Source organism: Prorops nasuta, unplaced genomic scaffold (genome assembly GCF_024137725.1).
Source record: "Prorops nasuta isolate Cenicafe-Biocafe unplaced genomic scaffold, Cenicafe_Pnas_1.2 PNAS00008, whole genome shotgun sequence".
In the NCBI taxonomy this organism is placed as follows: Eukaryota; Metazoa; Arthropoda; class Insecta; order Hymenoptera; family Bethylidae; genus Prorops; species Prorops nasuta.
This window is the reverse complement of record NW_027116805.1, coordinates 6,113,492-6,135,707: the sequence shown is the minus strand read 5'-3', so window position 1 is coordinate 6,135,707 and position 22,216 is coordinate 6,113,492. Positions and strand designations below refer to the sequence as shown.

The following is a 22,216-nucleotide window of genomic DNA, read 5'->3' as shown; positions in this document are numbered from 1 at the left end:
AACACGCGAGAAATGCAAAGTTTATTGTCAGATTCGTAATGAATTGGTGCAGGATAATTGGCGTTGCCAGAGACACTCGAATGGTATTTTTAAGTTTGAGTGAAGCTGCGGAGGTTGTTACCGAGAGGATTCGGAGGATCAGGAGGAATTCTATCGGAGAGTTATTCTTGAGTCGACGCTGAGATTTTGGCCAGACGCCAGATCAGTTGACAGGCCCGATCATATTGTCGAAAACAAGGGTCGTAATAGGTGCTTCAAACTACTTTAGGCTCCCTTTTTGCCAGCGGCTAACCTGATTTTGTCACATATAACGCTACTCCGCTCGGCTATATACTTTGTTAGCTTGATAAATTAGGGAACTTTTAGAATCGGTCCACTTTGCCGGGGAGCGATTGATTGAGCAATCGCTTTTTCCAGTGATACCTTTCAAGGGGCGAAAGCTTAAGACCACGATTTACAAAATTTTCACGGACTGGAAGAATGGGCCACGAACCTTTTACCTTGATTGCGGTCTATTTGTCTCTCTCATTCTGTAAGGTATATACCTATATGTATATATATACAAATCTGCGATTGTTATGGCCATTGTTTCGGGGACTCGAGCAAGGCCTAGAGTCCTTTTTCAACAGCACTGTGTATATATGTACCTATATACGCGTTTTAATTGCGTTCATACGTGGTATTTTGACAATTTACCATGCATGGCTCCCTCGTTTATTTAACGGGGTCTCGTTTCGGTGGAAAATTTCAGTAAACCGACGAGACACATTGTGAACTCGCTTCTTGCGCTCGTGGAAAAACTGAAGAAAAATTAGAAAAAATGTGAGGTTTAAGCAGAACAATGGCAACACTGTATACGACTGCCAATAGTACGTAACGAGTGGCACTACTGTCCGAATATAGGAGTAACGCGTGGTGAATGACGTACGTTATTGCCAGTGCTGACATGCTAACGACGTCCATATGCACGCAGCTGTATAAGTTTCTTGCGATTTTTCTTTTTAAAATTTCAGCCAGCTCCAAAGGGATTTTTGCCCAACTTGGCGAATTTTTCTCACCGCGCTTTTTTACGTGGTTCGAACGCGCGGCCGATTGCCTTGTAACAGATTGTAAAAAGTAGTTATCGAGTCAATAACGTTTACGAGTCCACTGACAGTTCCCTCGCCATTATTGTCAACGATCGTTAACTGACCAATAACATTCCAAGAGCCAATAACTATACATATACAGCGATAACAATATCATTCGCAAGAAAACTACTGTTTCCCGCTCTCTCGTCCAATTCGCCATTTTTATACATCGTATACTCAAAATTCGATCCTCGCGAATATCGCGAATCAAGTGCAATTTTTATAATGAAAAACCAAAGTGGACGGATCGTGGATTATGCATAGTGCTAAAAATTTGGTTTCGAACGATTCTTCGACTCGCGTTCAACGTGGACAAATAAATTTGAGCGAAATGGTAAGTTTAGTCGGGAGGTGGATTATCGGAAGAGGGAAAAATAAAGAGAGGCCAGTGTGTGACGTAGATGGTCTCGCACGGACAGCTTTGTAGCTGGAGGTTGGGGCTCTCGTTTTCTACCTTCCTTACTCAGCGATTTAGCGACGAGAAGTGTTGCGGGACCTCTCGCAAAAAGCAACGCTTTGCCATGTGAATTCCTTTCCCCTGAAAGTCCGTCTCTCCACCTTTTCTTTAAGATAAATAATCGTAAACCGGCAAGAATAATAACGATAATAAAATTCCCTCGCGCTAATAACGATAACGAACGTCGAGGAGATATGGTGGTGGAGGGAAAAAAATTCATCGGAAAGGCATATCACGCGTTGGCTCTCGGGTAAATTGGAGAATATTGGAAATTATATATTAGAGTAATACGAGAGGATTAAAGTAATTTAAGAATGTCTGAAATTAATATACTTTTAAAATATCAATGCTAATGTTTCTTTAACGCTAGATTGCCCGAAGAAGTAAAGTCATTTTGACTGTGCTTTTTAATTTCAGTTGGAAAAAAAGTGTTTATAATAATAGAATTTCTTAGAATATTAAGACTTCTTATACATAAGCTTGTATAAAGTCTTAAAATCCTAAGAAATTCTATTATTATATAGATATTTTTCTCTGACAGAAATTAAAAAGCAGCCAAAATGACTTCTTGGGGCAATCTAGTGTTAAAAAAGACAGCCACATACATATATGTACATATATGAATGTACAGGAGATCGAGGGAAGAGGTGTATATAGGCGGGGCTCTTGTTATTCGTCTTCCTTATTTTCCGATTTGCTAAAAGCGAAATACGGCTGGATGGGACTAGACGGATCCCCTTGAAAAGTGTAGTAGCACGACGACTGATTTCCTTTGGAGTGAAAATTCGCCTTCCGGTTTCTATTTGGCCACCCACTGTCTCTTCCGGGGAACGAGGACGAGTCGTACGCGAACACAGCTCCCCTTTCCCAGCACAAGTTTTCTCGTATTCCCAGACCCAAATGGAGAAATAGCAATCACGCCGAGTGGCGCGGTAGTAACGCTCATTCCTGCGCTATACTTGGCAATACCCCACTCAACTCCGTTCCTCGCAAATGTGCAACCGAATTCCTTATTTTCTTTCACCTTTCCCGCCTCGCCTCTACAGTATAGCGACGGACCCAACTCCCACCACCCCCGTTCCCTGCTCTCCACGATTAAATTACACCCTGTAATTACGCCACTATCATTATCCCCACGAAACTCAATTTTTTCCTCGTCTAGTTTCACTTTCCCACGCGATTCCACGCGAGGAAATTTGCACAGTGGAGACTCTTGGATATATCTATCCCTGAAATCTCATAAAATTCGATAGTCGACGCGAATAAACAGTCCCATCAGCGAGCATTAATTGTAATAATTATCATGCAGAACGATATTGTGTCCTCGCTATTCGACGAGGAAAAAGCTGATGGATCGATAAATGTGCGCAATCAAATTGAAACTTGCCAAAGAGAATTTCAAGCGAGATCAGTTGTGTACTCCTTGGGCGGTGGCTGCTTACGTCAAGCGGAACGCTGACATTCCGCATTGTCTAAAGTTGCAACGTGCTCCAAGGAACTATGTAAATTGTACACAGTTTCGTCAAATGTTTAGTTTGGAAGGTCTGGCAATCGTTTTGTCCTTCGTCACACACACACACACACACACATACATATTCGTGAAATCGGCTTCGTCCCAAGTTCTTCGTGACAATTAACCGTGCCCGACTTTTTCATCCTGTCGAAGGCATTTCCCGTGTCCACTAATTAAGAAAAGTTTCACCTTGCGCGTCCTTGGAACGAATAATGATTCGCTCCACGCTGAATTAAGCTCCTAATGGGTCGATTTTTGCAGCATGGAGGGTATACGAGCGTTTGCTCGGAAAAATTGTCTCGCTTTGGCGCGGAAGAGGATTCGGAATTATATCGCGCGAATTATTTTACTCGTCCGGCACTCCCATCACGTTCACGCGCGTTCTATCTCGCGTCTGGCCCGTAATCGCCATTGAGAAAACGGAAAAGCATTTTCCGTAGCAATTCCCAAGCGAGTGGAACGTTGTGGAGTGGGGGGGGGGGGGGACTCGTAGCGGGTTCACGAAAAGCTTTCCGGGCTAGGAAAAGCTGCTTGTAATCTTTCGCCAAAGTGAAAACGGACATTGCGGCGGCTCTCATCGATCCTACAACCCGAACGAAATTCGTCTCGAAGATCGCGCTGAAGGATTTGCCAAGTATCCGGAGCATCGATTCCACCAGGATTTGCGAATCGACGTCCGGAATCTATCAGCGGTCGCACTGTTTGATGTCTCCTCGTCCATTTCGGGAAAGCGACCCAAAACGACTGAACTCGGGCTCTCTTACTATATATACATGGACTTTTTAAAAGCTTTTTTTACGTCCTTCGATTCGACAGAGATACTCCGAGACTCGACGAATTCCAGACCTTGTTTATCCCTTCGCTCCAAATCACCCCCCCCCCCTCCTCTCCTAGCTCAGTATTTTCCTACCCCATCCACTGTCCAGATCGCTATCGCTCCGCGCACAACTAAACCTGCGGATCCACTCAGGTTTTTTGCTTCCCTTTTCAAAAGTATCTCGTGTAACGTCGTACAATTAAGTTTCTCGGTCTCCCAAAAATTGAGTCTCGGTCGTCGAAGAGATTGAGGTTCTTTGAAAAAAATTCCTTCGCGACGAGTCTCGTCCTGCGCTCCTCCCTTTATGCTGAGATATACGTGTGTGTGTGTGTGTGCAAATTGTAGTATATTCGGGAGATAAGGCAATATACCATATATATACATATAGATATGTTACCAAGTTTCTCCATTGCAGCTCAGCATCGCTGTACTCGAGGCTTCGGCTCCCTATACATGTATTTGTGTACATTGCAGCTTTTCACCCAAGACCTTGCATATATTTGTTCGTACGCATCGATTTTAGCGTGCGATTCATCTAGTCACACATACTTAGGGTATCGGGGAGCATGTATGAGAATGTACAAGACGTTGAACAAGATCCCGAAGGTACGTTGAAAGAGCTCCCCAGTCTCGTCACGCTCCCCATAAGTGCAACAATGCTCCTTCCTGTTTACTTACAAATGGATTTTCCTTAGCATTTTCGCAACCAACTATTTTTCCAGCCAGCTCACCTCCATCATTTTTTTCCAGCTTGCTCAAAGCTCGCGTCGCTCAGGGCATTCCCCCATTAATCATTTCCCGATGAAAAGCATAATTTACACCGAAACTCTCGGTCTCTATTTTTAAAGGGGGCATTTTAAATTAATTTCTATTTTTATCCCTGCCATGGTATATATCTTGAAAGCACGATCTTTTGTTTACACTTCTCGTAACCGCCTGTCTTTGATTTATTGCACCGGACTTATTTTCTCGTGGAAAATGTATGAAAAAATTTTCTTACAGACAGAAACTGTTCCTCCCGACTGACTCGTTTCCTGGATTATACGCAGCAAGAGTTATGTAGCTGTTTTTTCTCTTCTCCTCCTTATTCTTTTTTCCTTCTCCTTTTCTTTTGTCTGTTGTGGTGGAAGATCGTGGCTAATTTAATTTGCAGAAAACAGTTTAAAGTTTCCTCCCCTTTTTTAGAACGAGCAAATCTTTCGGTTGGCTCACGGATGAAGAAAACTTTACGGGACTTTGTAATTTTTCGTTTGCTCGGTGTCTTCTTGTTCCAAGTTTGATGAGTTGGCGTGAAAAATCTGTAAGGATAGCCGCGGTGCTTTAAATTCATCGGTGGAATTATGAGGTGGCTGAGAGGCATTAGCCGCTGATGTTTGAATATATTGGCTCGAGTTACTAAATCGACGCGTGGTGTATATATATATATATATATATATATATATTTTATGAATCTTAAAGTGAAAATTTGTAGCGTGCTCCACTGACACTGTATATATAGCAGTGATAATAAAATAAAAGCTGTGCGTTGCCAAGGAAACGAACGAACGTGACCCTTTTTGCTTTGCTCGTCACGCGTGATACCGACATGCATAATTCTGCTCGCGAGGCATACTAATAACTTTTGCTTGGAAATAAACAAACGTGAGATAATAGCGTTCGCGATTAGTCGCTATAATACGCGTTTCATACATCAGGTGCGCTGAAGTTATCGCCATGTAAATTTAGGTCTCTCGTCCCGCAACGGCATTAAGAATTAATGCGCGTTTGCCTTCAGCAACTCTGCAAAACTGTGTACAAAAGTACTTTTCCTGTACTTTTTACGAAGATTTTCATAATCAGTCAACGGAATCTGTGATAGAATTTTCCACCCTCCCCCCCCCCCCCCACTCTCTCCCACTTCTCGCATCTTCTTTGTCCCGCAAATAAAGTTTTATGAAAAAATAAGAAAAAGAAATTGGACGAGTTTCTCCAACTATATTCATCTTACGAATCTCTCGACGGTCGAATTCTCGGCATGACGCGGTTTCATCATTTTTAATAGGTGGACTTTTACCGCACGCTGCATGGTGGCAGATAATTTGAAAATTGGACAAAGTTTGAATATTTTTTCACAGAGAGCGATCGAGTGTCGGTACTGCAGCTATACACTCGTCATGCAGAAACAATAATACGAATTAAAGCAATGGGGCTGTGCTCTCGATGGTATTTCCAAGCAAGTCCAGGTCGCTCATTAGGACTCCATTCGAATTCCAATTTGCACTAAATTGTTCCGTGGATGCGATCGCGTTTTTGCCCGCTCTCATCGGGTTTCCGCGTTTCTGATAACGCCACGTCCCATTCTCCTTCTTCTTAAGTCATCGTTTATTCCTTTTTTCTGTTCTCGGCCTCGCAGTCGGCTTTACCTCGAAGCTGTACTTGTCTTTTCCGAGGCAACGACGACCAAGTCGAAGACGAGGACGACGATGACGTCTTCGTATAATTGGGAAATTGATCGGCTGCGCAGAAAGAGAGCTCGAGTGGACGGGATGGGAAGGCAAACAACGCGGATACCAAGATTCACGCTACTTGAATGAAAATTCCAATGGCTGTGTGGAACGCGCATACACAAATCCACTTGCCAACTTCCCTGCCCCTATCTTCTCCGACTCAAATTTACCGGCTTATTCGAATTTATTTTTCAATTTATCCAAATAATCACTGCTCGAATAAATTGAGGAAAGGAATCCTTCCCATTTCTCTTCTTCCCTCTCTTTCCACGATTTTATTACCAAAGCTATCAAACTTTGCACAACCTTTCGGATGGGATTGCTTCGGCGCTCCTCCAAGGCCAGCTATGCACTAATATATACGTATAACAATGCATTACGATAAATATATTTATATCCATTTACATAGAAATATTCATTCACAGCCCGGGATAAATTATTATGCATCGCGCTGCTGGCACCAGCAGAAACAATTGCTTCGTTTCGTTCTAACGCTGCCAGAGCACTGCTTACGCCTATATAATAGTTTATACAGTTGCTAAATTAACGATTGAAAATCTCGTTTCGAGCAATTCGCTGCTATCTCGCACACACACTTTCTCGGAAACCAATGTTTATTTTCACGGGGCGTAAATGAAGTAAGAAGCCATGCATAAATTAGTAGTAGTATAACTCTGGCTGGATAAGTTATAGAATTACGCATCCAGTTTCTTGACGTTCACTACCCGGCCAGTAGAAATAACGATCGCTGCTCCTCCCATTCTTGTTGCAATTCAAAGTTTTAAACTCGTTTGAAACTTCGCTCCTAGGGCATCGTTTCTACGCGTTTACGTGCAGCTCGGTAAATCATACGCGAGGGAAACTTATCGATGACAAAAATGGGCCAATCTCACGATTCGTCCCAGTATTTGGCGAGTTGGCCGCCGAGCCATTGCAATGGTTCTTCCACTTAACGCGAGAATGCCTATCGCGACCCACTGTCAATAATTCGCTCGATATTACGCGTTTCGTTTTAACATACCGTATATATGCTGTGTATTTTATCTGTTTCGACTCTTCTACACTACACATATACATATGTATACACATGCACAGTATTTTATTTTCATCGTAACAAAACATTTGGACATTTCTTCGCACTATTTCGGAATCAGTGTGATATCAAGCTGCATCTAATAATGCCCGAGCATGATATATTCTACGTAGATTTATAGCTTGTCCGACATTTCAATTATTGTTCACCACCGATGAGCGCTCGAATTCTACAGACGCATCGGGTCATTAAGCGACCAATAGAACGTCGTAAATCATGTAATTTCTGTTCACCTCGTTGTTATACAGTATTATCGTTGCACCGAGCCACAGTCTATTGTTTTTCATATCCAGATCCGAAGTACCTACAGCGAATTAAAATCGCATCAATTAATCGTCATCCGCAGCAATCGTTAAAATTCCTATATACATACATATATGAGATATACAAATTAATAAATGCACGGCAATTGGATCTCGCGGGACAATTTTCAGACGTCGGGGTCTCCACGTCCAACATCCTGATATACATACATATACAGTGCGAATTTGATCGCGGCGTGGCACAAGATGAAAGAGGCTTGCAGCTCTTTGCAAATAAACGCTGAACGAAAGTTCTTTTCGTGGTTGAAAGTTTGAGCTGGGTTAATGGGTGGTTGCGAAGAGTCGAGTTTCAGCGGATACCAACGTAGGATGAAACGAGTAGGTTCCGCGTGTGGGTTTAGCTAGACGGGCAATTACGCTTTAGCCGTGAAGGTCCAGTTTCGCGTAAGCGACGCTATATCTTTGTACATGGCATGGTCGCAGCAGCACGGCGTCTCCAGGCAGTCCCAGCACTCCCGGCAAGCCCGCAACGCCATTCTCCTCTCTTATCCAGCTCATTGTCTCTTCTTGGTACATCACTCCCAATTATCGGCGTGTTTACGTTCAATTATGTACAAATTATGTTATAACGGAGCGAGGTCAGGTTATTGTACGGAGTCGACCAACCAACCACGTCAGAAGCTGGAATCAATATCTGCCAAGTTGGCTGCCTTGGTCCCGTGTAACGACCGTCTTATACTCTCGTATAAAGATCCCCCCCCCCCCCTCCCTACTGTACACCACCATCGTGTAACGCATTTTAAGCAAAAGAATCGGAATTTCTCAGAGCAAATCCCAAAAATACGCTCACCGACTCTATACACGAACGTTGAATCTTCATTACGAAATGCAAATGAAGCAACGGCAAGCGAGCGCGAGGAGTTCAACTCGAGCATTGAAGTTTACCTAATTTCAATGTTTTATCGAGATTATTTTCGCATTGCACGCGCCAAAGCTCCTGTGCGTTTATCCAAATTGTTTCCCAACGGCGCGAAGATACTTCAACTTGTCTCCCTCTGTAGGCGAGTACAGCGAATTCCTACAGAGAGTTTATAATTTACATGCCTTGAAGTTGTTGCTAGAATTCGCTAAACTTGTTTGCGTATCTTGCATTTTCTCGTCACAAAGCATTGGTATCAGCGCTGATGGACGAAGCTGTTACGCGATTCTAATTAAAATAACAATTTTCTTGTCTGGTCTTACGTGCATTATTATTATGGTTATATATATATATATATATATATATATTAGGGTGGTCGTTAAAAAAAAAAGTTTTGACGGATCCCCAAAAACCACTAGTATTTGATGAGAAACTACAGTGGTTGAAACCTGTGGCTTGACAAATAATGGAAACACGTACCTCATTGCGATCAAATATAATTTTCGAAGAATTTTACAGTTTTTCGCAGATAACTCATTAAATATTCGATTCTAGGAAAAGATGCATATAACCTTTTCTCTGCAGAATTAAATTCTACATAATAAAGGTTCTATACATTTTTCTTCTAGAATGCATACTAATGGAGATATTGCTGAAAAATCGATCCTCTTTTTCGTTTATACACATTATATTGACATATGCTCAAATGAGTAGTTATTCTTATTTCGCTGTAGCTACACATTTTATTTCTCTTAATTTAATAAAATATGTTAATTGTACGGTAAACTAAAAATAATTATTCATATAAACATATCAATATAATGTGTATAAACGAACAAGAGGATCGATTTTTCAGGAATATCTCGATTAGTATGCATTCTAGAAGAAAAATGTATAGAACCTTTATTATGTAGAATTTAATTCTGCAGAGAAAAGGTTATATGCATCTTTTCATAGAATCGAATATTTAATGAGTTATCTGCGAAAAACTGTAAAATTCTTCGAAAATTATATTTGATCGCAATGAGGCACGTGTTTCCATCATTTATCAAGCCACAGGTTTCAACCACTGTAGTTTCTCATCAAATACTAGTGGTTTTTGGGGATCAGTCAACAAATTTTTTTTTTTAACGACCACCCTAATATATATATGTATAGCTTACACAGCACTGGACGATTGGTCCAGGTATTTTTGACTTTTGTTCGAGCAAACGTGGATGGTCCATTCTTGTAAAATATTGCGTAGAGATTTTGTTTCGCTTACCTGAGGATAGTCACTGTCCTTCGACTGGTAATCAAAGACATAAAAGTACGTCTTGGGCATCGGCTCTTTCTCGGCTTCGGGATCAGGAGGATCGTTGGGCTTCCGCTTGTGCCTCAGGGTGAAAAGGTCACCCGTCTGCACCAATGGCGCCACGAATTGTGCATCGCTCAGTGCCTGAACACATGCGTCCTTCGTGTTTATCGGATGCTGAACTGTTCTTTCCCAGTCCGTGTATTCGTTTACCACCTGAGGAAGAAACCAACGATTTATATATATATATATATATATATATATATTAATAAACACATAGGAGCAAGATTTTCCATCGGAAATCGCACGATTTTATACGATGGAATGATTTATCGTTGAACGAGAAATCACGCTATGCAAATATTTAACCTTTTTTTTTTGTTTAATAACCAAAATATGATTGCGTCTGAAGTTTTTATTTATTTGTCGCGTTTGATGCGTTTGTCGAAATAGACTGTTAAACGAATGCGTGGAGAGATAACGCTACGTATATTTATTACAGTCAAGAGACCCTGGGCTATGCATCATTGAAGTTAAATGTCGATATTGCAGTCGATACGATTGTGCTATTTGTATCGTTACGATGAAAAAACAGAAAGCACTGATCGAGTTTCTCCTATCGCTTTTTGCAATCAACGATCGGCTTGCTCAATAAAGAAAGTCACTACTGACAAGGGATTGGGATTGTATATAAATATATTATATATACCGTATAAAATATTTCTGTCAGATGATACACGTAGGCGTTCCTAACGTAAGTTCTAATTATCCTATCCCTCCTGTCACCCTCGAATCCCTGCTGAACGTCCTTCTCGGAAAATTTCCACAGTGCTTCGCTGGTAGTCACCCCGAAGAGTAGATCGTACTTGTTATTACTAGTAATAGGTGCTCCATGCTCAGCTTTTTTCGGCAGTGGTCTGGAAACGGCAAATTTTACTAAATTAATTGCAGACTTCAGAGAGTGGTGTGTGTACGGTGATAAGTGTGTCTAGAAATCCAGCATATTTTTGCTTAGGAATATGGTATATGCACACGTTATAATTAAGCGTATTTTCTCGGAGCGAGAGATGGTCCGGCGTGGATATATTCTAATGACGCGGTGTATAGGGTAAACTGGAATCGCTGCAATCGTGTTAATGAACCACGCGCTAATGCCCGTGGTGTGTATAGCTGACTCGTTTTGGTACCGTTTCTCCCTCGTAACGAGAAAACTCGCAAATCCGAAAATCTTCCACTTTCAGTCTGACGTAATAATTACCCGTGCATATTACGGACAGATGTATATATATATATATATATATATATATAGCTTAAGCGAGGTGAACGAGCAAGATTTATTTCTCGATCACCCTGTACGAATTAGCGCGTATCGCACCTGTACACAGGAATATCGTTTTATCTTCAAAACGAGCGAAGCGTCAATGGCACAAAGATCCGGTCTACCGTGTGCGTGTACAAGGTGTGTTTCTGTGACAGTGCGAGCCGATAAATTTGAAAGGGCTACTGCAAAAGGTATCGAAAGAAAGAATATTTATCAATAAACCTTTGAAGTACAGCAACACAGTGGTAAAACCTTCTTTATATGCAGCACTATCCTCAACCTCGAAGGACTCGTATCATTTTTATTTCCATTCCTCTTCTCTATATATAATACAACTCTGATTATCATTGGTTGGAGAAAAAAGTTAAGTTATAACAAAAACTTGTTCTTTTCTCAGTTAATTCTTTTACGACCCATTAAAATATGATATAGCGTTACTGAAATAGCCTGTACAATGAGTAAAGCGAAAATATGGTATCGCAATAAATTGTTTACGAGACTTGAAAAGTTTGACGTATAACTGTATAACGCGAGGTTACGTATATATACAGCATAATTAGGTGGGTTAACACAGAGGGCTTAAAGGGGAAAATATTGTTAGGTTCATTGAAATTTTCAAAGACGTTTACAATGGCAATTGAGGGTACGTTGACTCAATGCAGAGGAAGGCTCGCAAGGGTGTGTTCCTCCCCCGATACAAGCTCGGATCCGTCTGTGCTCGCGAGGACGTTGCAAGTTTCTAGTGGGTCGAACGAGAGGAAAGGGAAAATGGAGCAAGGTGGTGTGTGGAGGTGCTTACCCGTACTCTTGGAATTCCGGGCCGAGATAGGAGAGTAGATCCTTTTGGAAATCCGGCTTGATGACCACACCGTCGACACTGGGACCGAAAGCGCTTAGGAAAGTCGGTGGTTGGACGTCAATCTGCATCAGCTCGTCGAGGCTACCTTGCCTGAGGCAGTCAACTATCAACTCGTTATCCTTCAGTAGGTCCTCCGGGATCGTACAGTTGGCGGATCTCGCCAACTTGAGAGCATACGAGACTGGATCGTCGACGACTGCCCAGGACGAGAGCGCGCTGCCCGATAGTAGTATCGCTCTCTTGAACAAACCTGCGACGAAGAGGAGAAGAGATTTAATGGTGAAATAAAAAATAAATAAATATCGAAAATTGTCGAAAGCGAGTATTTTAATGGGAATACCAGGCATGTGGGAGTGTGATTAAGGAAGCCCGCGACGACGCCGCCGGTTTGTCGTAAAAATGCCTGTTACGCGCGAATGAAATTTTTTAATAAAAGCAGTTTCGAAGTGGCTGGCGAGAAAGTAAAGAATCGCGCTGGCTGGAAGAATGGCGTTCTTGCCGAGAGCCGCGTAGAAATAAAAGGCTTTAGTTTTTGTCTCGGAGCGCGCGCTGCACGAGCGTAGGAAGAAGCGTCCCCGTGGAGAAAAATGAAAGGAACCGCTCTCCTCCTGCCTTTGTCCGTCTTTATATCTTCGAAAATGCGGAAAAGAGCAGAATTCCCCTCTTCTTTCCCTCTTTATCTCTCGCTATACATATATATATATATACGCGCGGGGTATCAGCGACGCTCCTCCACTGGTGCTTGCGAGCACGCGGGCCACTACTGGCGCGCCTCATCGCCCAGCTTGCTTGGCAAACATGTTTTTACAACTTTAACTCGACTTCGCAAACATTATTTCGCACATTCAAATCCTCCCCTTGCACCGAGCACCCGCCAGGATTACGCTTTCAAGAATAATAATCCATGCAATCTAATTTCTCCTCTCTCGAGTCACGACAATTTCGGTGCCGCGCGGCTCTTCGTATACCTACTGATCCTAATCCGCTCAGCGAGAAGAAAACAAATTTCAATGCAGAAGCAACATTAATCCAACGAATCACCGTGTTCTCTCTCTATATATGTACATGTGTGTGTGTAGTGTACACCCGTCTGGAATATATACCAGAAGAATAATAGAGTCTTCTATATATACATGCATAAATGGAATGTTTCATCAGGAGGCGAAAGAGAATTATAATTTGAAAAAAGAAACGAGTGAATTTGATTTTTGAAAGTTATTACGAGGACGGCGACGCGTGGCGGAAGTTACATTTGGTTTAAAGAGGGTAAAACTGCGGTCCTTCTGCGCGAAACGGTCGTAGCAGCAGCACCAGAGTCTAACGGGCGCGTCGAGGCAAACGGTGCGGCTTTTCTTGCACGTTTCCTGTTTCTAAAAGTACTAAAGGGGATTCGTGGTTGGCTGGAGATACGCGTTTTTCTCGAGAAACTCCGAGCGCGCAATGTTTCTCCGGTGCAGCGGGGATACTCACTGGCATCAAATCGTCCGACCAACTTGTTCTACTTTTGTGTAATTACTTTTGTTTGCGCAACAACCTTTTTTACTGGATCAGGGTTTTAGCTCCATTACTTTATTAGGGCCAAACTCCCGCGCTACTCTCAGCAGATTTATCGGTGCGTTTATAAAGTGCTCCGGCAATTAACCCAAAAGATAGTTATTAATAGTTGGGAGGATAGTAAATTACCGGTAGCTTTATAATACGACGGAGAGACAATAATGAATGTGTAATCAATTCTTGCAGTAGAACGGTGCAGCTCTTTCGCGTAGGATTGATTATATATATATATATCGCGAGGGAATTGTCGAATAAAATTGTTTAGAATAAAAATTCTCTACTCGATAAGGCGTATATCCTGATGTATTAAATCCTTTATCATGCATATATAGACTATCAGATTTCAGAGACCAGCGAGCGAACAGCGTTTATCCGGATTGCAGGAATAGAAGGGCTGAGAAAGATAAAAGGGAAGATATAGCCTCGCGTCAAGAAAATCGACAAATCCGTGGCAAAACTGGCGAGGGGCCATTGGCAGTAGAAAAGGAAGAAATGGGCCGGCCGCGCGCTGGCTGCTCTGCTCTGCTGTGCGTGCAACCGTCCCAGCATTACCTACCAAAGTATTTTCCAATAACGCGAGGGTTGCCGGCCAACTGGTGGAAAGGTCGAAAAGCCAATATTTCACACTCGCACCAACACACGCACTCATCCATCCTCCCGCACACCTACACCGATAATAATAAGGTGAGCCAAACGTCTTACACTTTTACCCTCGTTTCCATCCATTCTTCCGACCACATTGGCTCGCCACGAGGTTCCTTGCGGCTTTTTGCCCTTTACCGCGATTACCTAAATATTACACACACATATACTCGTCCAAGATACAAAGGGTCTCAGAGCCTACCGCTACCTCGGAAACCTATATATAACGCGCAGTATTTCTCCCTCGTTGGATCAAATTCAATATCGTTTGACTCTACGGTAATTTGCGATGGATTCTCTAATAAATATATACTCCTATATATCTATTATATCGTATGGAATATATAGCCAGTGGCGATAATATTGACCAAGAAGTGATTTTTTACGGAGAGGAAACGAGCGACGGGTCGAGAGAACGGGGAAAAAGAGTAAAATTATAATGGCATCGATCAAATTACCGGAGCGTAATGGGGTAATCCGTGGAATCTGCAGCGCGAGCTAGCTGGGTCGGTGATCGCAAAGCTTCGAGGGAGAGCGATGAAAGTAGGATGAAGTGGAAGTGGCCGGGGTGGGAGGGGGGGGGGGGGGAGGGGAGAAGGGATTTCGACGTTGAAGATGAAGATACAAAGGGAGACAGGCAATATCTGCGGCAATGTGTTACCAGAGACGCAACGAGTCGACCACCGTAGCTCGCCGCGCACGTGCTTCACCTTCTTCGGGATATCGCGAGAGTGGAAAGAGCGAGCGAGAGAGAGAGAGAGAGAGAGAGAGAGAGAGAGGCACGACGTCATTGGATATCGGTCTTTCCCGATCGAGCCAGAAATCTCCAACCAATATTCCCGCCGCAGCTCCTCTTTTCTATGAACCTGCCTGTGCGAGCAGTGGCCATGGGCCACGCTGGACCAATGATCCGTATATCTATATATATATATATATATATATATATATATAGCTGTATCGCGAAACGCGTTTCGTTCGAGTCACCTTCGATTTATCAAAAATGTAGAGGAAATATTCGGCTAATACTGCAAACTGCAAACTTTGAGGTATTGGTCCCTGGGGTCTAATCTTTCTCCAACTTTTGCATATATTCGATACGAGAGACACGGGTCCTGCATGTATATATATATGCGAGAAGAGAGAAATGTCTTCTTTCTCGGCTTATTACGCCAAGGAGGAAGCGAGAGACGTTATAGAGAGATGTGGAAGAGAGGGGGGAAATATTATCGACAGATCTTCCCGATATCACCCTGTTCCATCCCATTTCTTTCGAGCTTCTCGTTACAGATTCTATTCGTGATTCGGAGTAGAGCATCGATATCGAGGACAAGGTCTTTCCGGGAAATGCGGCTTGATCGTCTTATCCAGTGGAGCGTGTAGCAGTTTCCGCGATGTATCTAGATCGGTCCCGTGGGCCAAAAATCCTTGATCGATCCAAACACGCGAGAACTCTCCCACGGGAGAAGATGCCTGAGACTCTGGCTCGGCCTGCCTGGCGCGCGACGTCCTCTCCTTTTGCCCCCCCCCCCCCCCCCAATCCTCTACTTTTTCCACTTTTTCTCCCCCGCATCCTACTCTCCCCCCCCCCCCCCCCCCCTCCCTAACCAAGACGATCACGCGGATCACAGAAATCTTCTCTTCATGGCTGCTTCGAAGCGAGCTCGTATCGGCGAAACTCTCCAGCAATCCATGCACAACTCTCGCTCTCCACCTACATCCCCCCTGCCATAAGCTCGTCTCGAACTCGATTTTCCTCGAGAGCCTCGTTAACATTCCTATTTGCCGATACCCCATTGTCACGAACGAATCTAACCCGCCGCAATCGCTGTGCTATGTACGCACTGAAAAATCCAATGGCGTCTAAATAAATGCACGCGTGTAATCGAGGTAATGCTGTATAACCTTGCAGAGACTCGATATAAAAGCTGAGAGAGAGAGAGAGAGAGAGAGAGAGGAAGAGAGTAATAAACGTGTATAAATCAGTAGATGAAAAATAATCCAGTAAGAACAATAAAGAAGCGGCGTTTTGCGCCACGGTGGGTCATAAATTATAGCGAACTAACGACGAATAGGAGTGGGAGGGGTGGGGAGGATGTGGTGTAGAGCAGGAGAGGTTAATTTAGCGGAAGAGAAATTTATCTTGGATGAATTTACGAGGTGCTTACCGCGCATGACTGTCGGACTGATGGCTAAGAAGTGGACGCAGGCTGCTCCGGTCCCTTGACCCATGAGCGTCACGTTTTCAGGATCCCCGCCGAAGAGAACGATGTTCTGCTGGACCCAGTGAAGCGCCGCGATCTGATCCATGAGGCCGTAATTCGCGACCCTCGCCTTCGTACGGGGCGCCACGTTGGCGTTGAGGAAACCCAGCACGCCCAACCGGTAGTTCATCGTCACGATCACTTGCTCCGTGTAGCTGGCCAGGACGCTACCGTCGTAGGGATTTCCGCTGCCCCAGTCGTAGCTCTCGCCGTGAATGTACAGCAGCACCGGATGTCGTCTGCCGCTCTCCGCCATTCCTGTAAGCACAAAAGCCTCTCATTCAGTCCCTGCTCGCTCGCTCGCCTCTTCTTCATCTTCGAACTTGACACACGCGCCAGCTCTCTTCTCCACTTCTTTGTCGAGTCCTCTTTGTCCGAGTCCTCCGCATCCTCTCTCGGACCCGTCAAACACCCGCCGTGTTCCTCTTGTTTAACACCCCCCCCCCTCCACCACCCGACTACTACCATCACACTCTAAACGACTCACTCTCGCTCGTCAAACTGTACCAACTTCTCGCTATACATCGACTTAACGTATTCGTGATTACGAGATAAATTAATGAGCCGTGGGAGATGATAAAGTGTAAAATGTATATATGTATGTGTATAATCTTTCTGGATGAGGATGGAATTTATGAAACGTCAGCGACTACCTTGTCCCGCATCAATTATATAAATTTTAAAGGGAAGACGAGCGCTAAGTAGCAGTAATTGCGGCAATTTATTTTCGAGTGACTCCGGATGGTCAGTGTATTACGTATAATGGGGGTGTATAGGTGTATGGATGCTTTTTAACGCACAAGTAGCGGGGGTAGATTTATTTAGACCACTAACGAATGAGCTACTTGTAGGTTCGTCACCTCGAAATAGGGACACTCGGTGGTTACTCGCGTTGCATTGGCATCATTAGGGGGTGTACGTGTATAGGGATTTTGAAGGATGGGAGAAGAGAGGGGGAGGGGGACAATAAAGGTACGACTGGGAGACGGAGGAAAGGAGAGCCCTTCTGGAGACAAAGAACGATGTTGACCGTGTGTCTAGCCCTATAGAAAAGTTGCTGGATGCTGAGGAGAGTCGGTCTCAAGCCTGGCGTGGGTGGGGTGTTCGACCTCGAGTCCGTGCTTCAAAAAGCAATAGGGACGGTGGCATGGCATGCCGTGTCATACAGTTCCAGTTTCACTTCACTGAATAACCCGAGCCTCTTTAACTGGCTCGTCAGAGGGGACCTCTTTTCAATTTCACGAGATCCGGAAAATGGCCCAGCTCGTTCCCCTCTTTTGCTAACCAAGTTTTTCATCGGATCAATTAACAGCACTTTGTATAATAATGGAAATTGGTAAATCGTGTAATTTTCTTTCTTTTTCTTTCACCAAGAATCTGCTACTCGCTCTTCGAAGCTGCAAACGAAATAACAATAACTCGTTTGCCCGAGACTCTTCGCTTTATTGTAGAGACATAACAGTGTTATCACGGAGATATAATTTAACTGGTTACAGCCGATAACACAGTGGAGCTCGTTGTAGCTCTACGTTAATCAGCTGCACTCTTTGAAATTGAATTAACTTTCTTTTACCACGAATTACTGATCCAGGTTGAATTGCTGCTGGACGTATAAAAGAAATCCAGCGAACTAATGGATAGCGAGACGGATGAAAAGAGGATTTATTAGGTTTATCTATCAGGAAAGCAGGAAAACGTCAAATGTCATTAGCGCTACGAATAATTGGCTATTGATTTCTTGTTGATTTTCTTGGTGCTCCAGTTTTGTTCTTCTGGTCGTCTTTTATGCAGCAGCCGGGAGAGAGGAGACAAGAACTCTTTTCTCTACGGTAAAACCTGTCTTTTGAGTTGGTTACTCGATAGTGTGAGTACGCTATATGCCATTTATTTACTTTCCCATGGAACGACTGTTGTTCGACCTTTATTTTTACTCGGAGCGACGTTAAACTGGTAAAATGTCCCCAAAGTGCTTTTCAGCCTTCGGCGAATGTTTCCCTGTAGCTGCATAACGAAAATAACAATGATAAATATGGGCTTTCCCAAGAAAATTATACATACGCCACCCCTTCGGTATATATATACGCTTATTAGCGACGGAATATATGTATACACACACATATATATGCATCTTTTCAGCCGCCATTTATTTATGGCGAATTTTCCAGCATATATCCGCGCTTCGTGCGAGATTTATTGCGCTGCTAAAAATCGAAACATCTATTAAACATTAAACCTTAATGTATACAATTTCGACGCGGCTGCGGACGAATTGAAAATGAAACGTCGACGCGAAATTTACAAAGGGGAATCCTGTTACTGTTTTGACATTCGCGCGGTGGTACGGTAATTATTAGATAAATTTGGACTTGGTGGAAATTGGAAGCGTTTGCACGTGTAGATTAATATTCGAAATGATTAAGCGTGACGTTTCATAGTCGAAACGAAGGAAGGAAAAATAACCAAGTTATCGGAATGGATGAATAACAAGATCGTGAAATGACGGGGTCAGCCGTTGCCTCATATCGATGGGTAATAACATTTACCTTCGATTTCCGGATTATGAGATAGACGCTTTGGAAGTTTCATCGACCGTTGGCCACTAGCCACCGACGTGCTTTCGATAATTACCTTCGGCGAACAATAACACCTGCAGCCTTCAAAGTTCACACGGTCCTGCAGCAGGATTAAACGTGCCAAATTAGCCGGTCCCGATCAATCTTCGATCGTTATAACTCGATGAAGATCGGCTCCGAACAATTTGGTGCTCGGTCGCACTTATATACGCGACTCGAACGCGAGTCTCGCGCAACGAAACCTTCTCCCCGAACGTTCCCAAATTATATAAATAAGTTTTGGGAAGAGTCGAGAGGATCGAGCCGTTTTTATCCGATCAAATATACATTGGCCCGAATGGCACATGTATGGGAACATTACTCTCGGGGCAAATACAAAAACGCCGGACGATGGGAAAGGCCGGTTCGAGCTGCAGTCAGCCAGCACGCTTCCAAGCGTTATCCTCGAATATTTTTCCATATTACGTTCAAGCATTTTTCACAAGCGATTTTATCGAATCGGCGTAATCGATCAATCCGTGCGATGCGCGAGGGGAATCAGTGCAGTTTTGTTCGACCAGTCAATAGCCGCGACAGGCAGCTAGCAGCTTTTTCCTCTTGGATACTGTCAGCTTTTTCAGCTCGGAAACTTTTCCACCGTTTTCCCAAGGCATTATTTCGTCATCTTTAACTGGACCAATGACGGCTCGAGCCTCGCCTCTGCACTCTTTCCTTCTTTTCAACATTCGCGCATCGATTGTTTCCTTCTCTCTCTCTCTCTCTTTGTCCAACAGAGTCCAAGTCCTCAGCTTTCTTTTCTACACTCTCTGCACCTCTCAGGCTGCAACGATATATTTTATCGGATCAGCGGGCGAAACCTTCGGCTTAAAAGCTTCCATAGATCGTCGCTAGTGAACCTGTGAGAGACTGAGAAAAAAATGGAGAGAGGGAGAGAAGGCTCTCCAATTGTGGAATCTCTAGAAATCGGTTTTAACAGGCTTCGGATTCTATGTCATCAACCAAACTCGCGACGATTAGGTCTCTACTGATTGAAACTGTCGAAGATCAATTTTTGTTGTTGTTATACATATAAGTAGATGCATACAATTGAGGGAGTTATTTCTGCTGATTAATTTCTGTATTCGATTCGCAAAGAGGAGGTTTGGGGAATAATTGAAATTTATCCTGCAGGGCACACTTTCCGAACTGAACGTGCGTCGGTTTGCCCGTACAAGGAATGCAATTTCATGATTTTCTTATTATACGTTATCTTAATTTCACGGTTGCGTGCTTCGTAGCAAATGGCTAATGCGGTTACTGGAGAAAAACTAATTTTGTTTAGATGCAGATTATATTTTCATCCGAGGCTAAAACATTGATACGATCTGTTTCTAGATTGCTTCTCGTCCGGAACCAAATTCTATATGCTGAACAAATTAGAAAATAAATTTTATTAAGTCGCGTCAAGTGTTTCGTCATGTCAATTTGCTGCTGAAATAATGTACGAAAGCACATTATTATTTCGCGTAATCTCGCCTCTTCAATTCTGTCGTTTTCCCGAGGTTCATTTATTAATTATAGAGTTTTAACGTTTAATAGAATATTTCGAGTGTAGCAATGATATTCCGCATAGCTTTCCGAAAGTTATAGGTCAAACTTGTTTAAACGTTGATACGTGCTGGACATAATTATCAGAAAATTACTTTTCTGACAAGTTTAATTCGTAAAGGCTATATTATATATACGTTTCGTGGAAAACATCTCTTTCTCTCTCGAACCACCCCCCGCCCCCTATAACTGCTTCTTGTTTTAGCCTATCCGTCCCTTCCATTTCCTTCCAACTTCCGTGCATTACGAGGGATTAGTTGCTACACTAATGGGCCATACGTGAGCAAAACAAACGTCAAAATATCAACCGAAAATCACACGTCAGGTACATGCCATACATATAGTCATCATTAGTCTCGTCCGTATCCCTATAGAAACGTAAATATGGATCCCCAACCTTATCATTCGGTATTACATTTACTTTAATACAAACAAAATGTTTCGATTCGACAGACTTGTTGCGCACAAAAGTATATAGCTCGGCGCAGCTTATTCGCTTATCCTTGTGTACAATTATGCACCGATTTAAATCGATAAACGTATAAATGTCTGTTCGCCAATCGAGGAATCTGGATATAACTCGAACAATGGTATATATAACGATCGAAGCTATTTAAAACCTTCCTTTGTTAATATAACCTCGCGTTATAAATCCATCAATATTCTACTCAATTTCGATACTACACCGCTACATTTAAACTTAACTGAAATATTTACTCGATGGTGAATCTCGCCATTCACAGAATGCAGTTTGTATAACGTTATATCGAGCATTATTTCGATTATTGATGATATATATGTAACGAGTGACGGTGGTCGATCCTGGACAAGAATTTTCCACCGACTCCAGCGATACGGAAACACGTCACAGTCGGGTCGAAGAAGGAAAAGGGGAGGGGATTAAATTTTTTACGAGTACGTTATGAAAGTGCGAATATGCGTGAAAGGGCAATTTGAAAAGCAGTTACGGTGTGGCCGAATTATTTTCCGCGTTTCGGAAACTTTGGCAACGGAATCTCGGAAATTAGCTTATGCATTCGTAACGACCGCGATAACGTTCTGCGAATGCTTGTTCGGTTTGCGTTTGGTATATCCTGTCGGGAAATAATGAAGCAACCGCAGGATATCGTACCGCGCGACATGTGTACCGCAGTATACGTGATTGTCTATGCGCTGTCCAACCAACTTTCGTGTAAATCGTTTTCTGTATTCTGTATTGGCTTTGTAAAATTAATCTCTTCAACTTTGGAAGCTCCAACGCCATTTCTTATCTTTCCCGAGAGAATATATATATATATATATATATATATATAACAGTGCAGTTTATCCCCTGTCGATCAAACAATTCACTCTTTTCGCTATCTGATTAGAGAAGAAGCTCAACGGAATCTCTTTTAACGCTTTTCTCGCAATTATTCTTTCTTTTACAGGTTACCATATACCCAGT

The 22,216-nt window shown here is 43.1% G+C and overlaps 1 protein-coding gene across 1 annotated transcript in view; it reads right to left on the bottom strand.

Annotated features, from left to right (window-relative positions):
- Positions 1-22,216, bottom strand: part of LOC136775336 (neuroligin-4, X-linked-like) — a 211,866-nt gene that overhangs the window by 59,161 nt on the left and 130,489 nt on the right. The window contains exons 5-8 of the mRNA XM_066730019.1: positions 16,514-16,867; positions 12,093-12,402; positions 10,682-10,889; positions 9,943-10,188 (exon numbers count right to left, since the gene is read on the bottom strand). Of these exons, the coding sequence (XP_066586116.1) occupies positions 9,943-10,188; positions 10,682-10,889; positions 12,093-12,402; positions 16,514-16,867 (1,118 nt within the window). The remainder of the gene's footprint in view (positions 1-9,942; positions 10,189-10,681; positions 10,890-12,092; positions 12,403-16,513; positions 16,868-22,216) is intronic.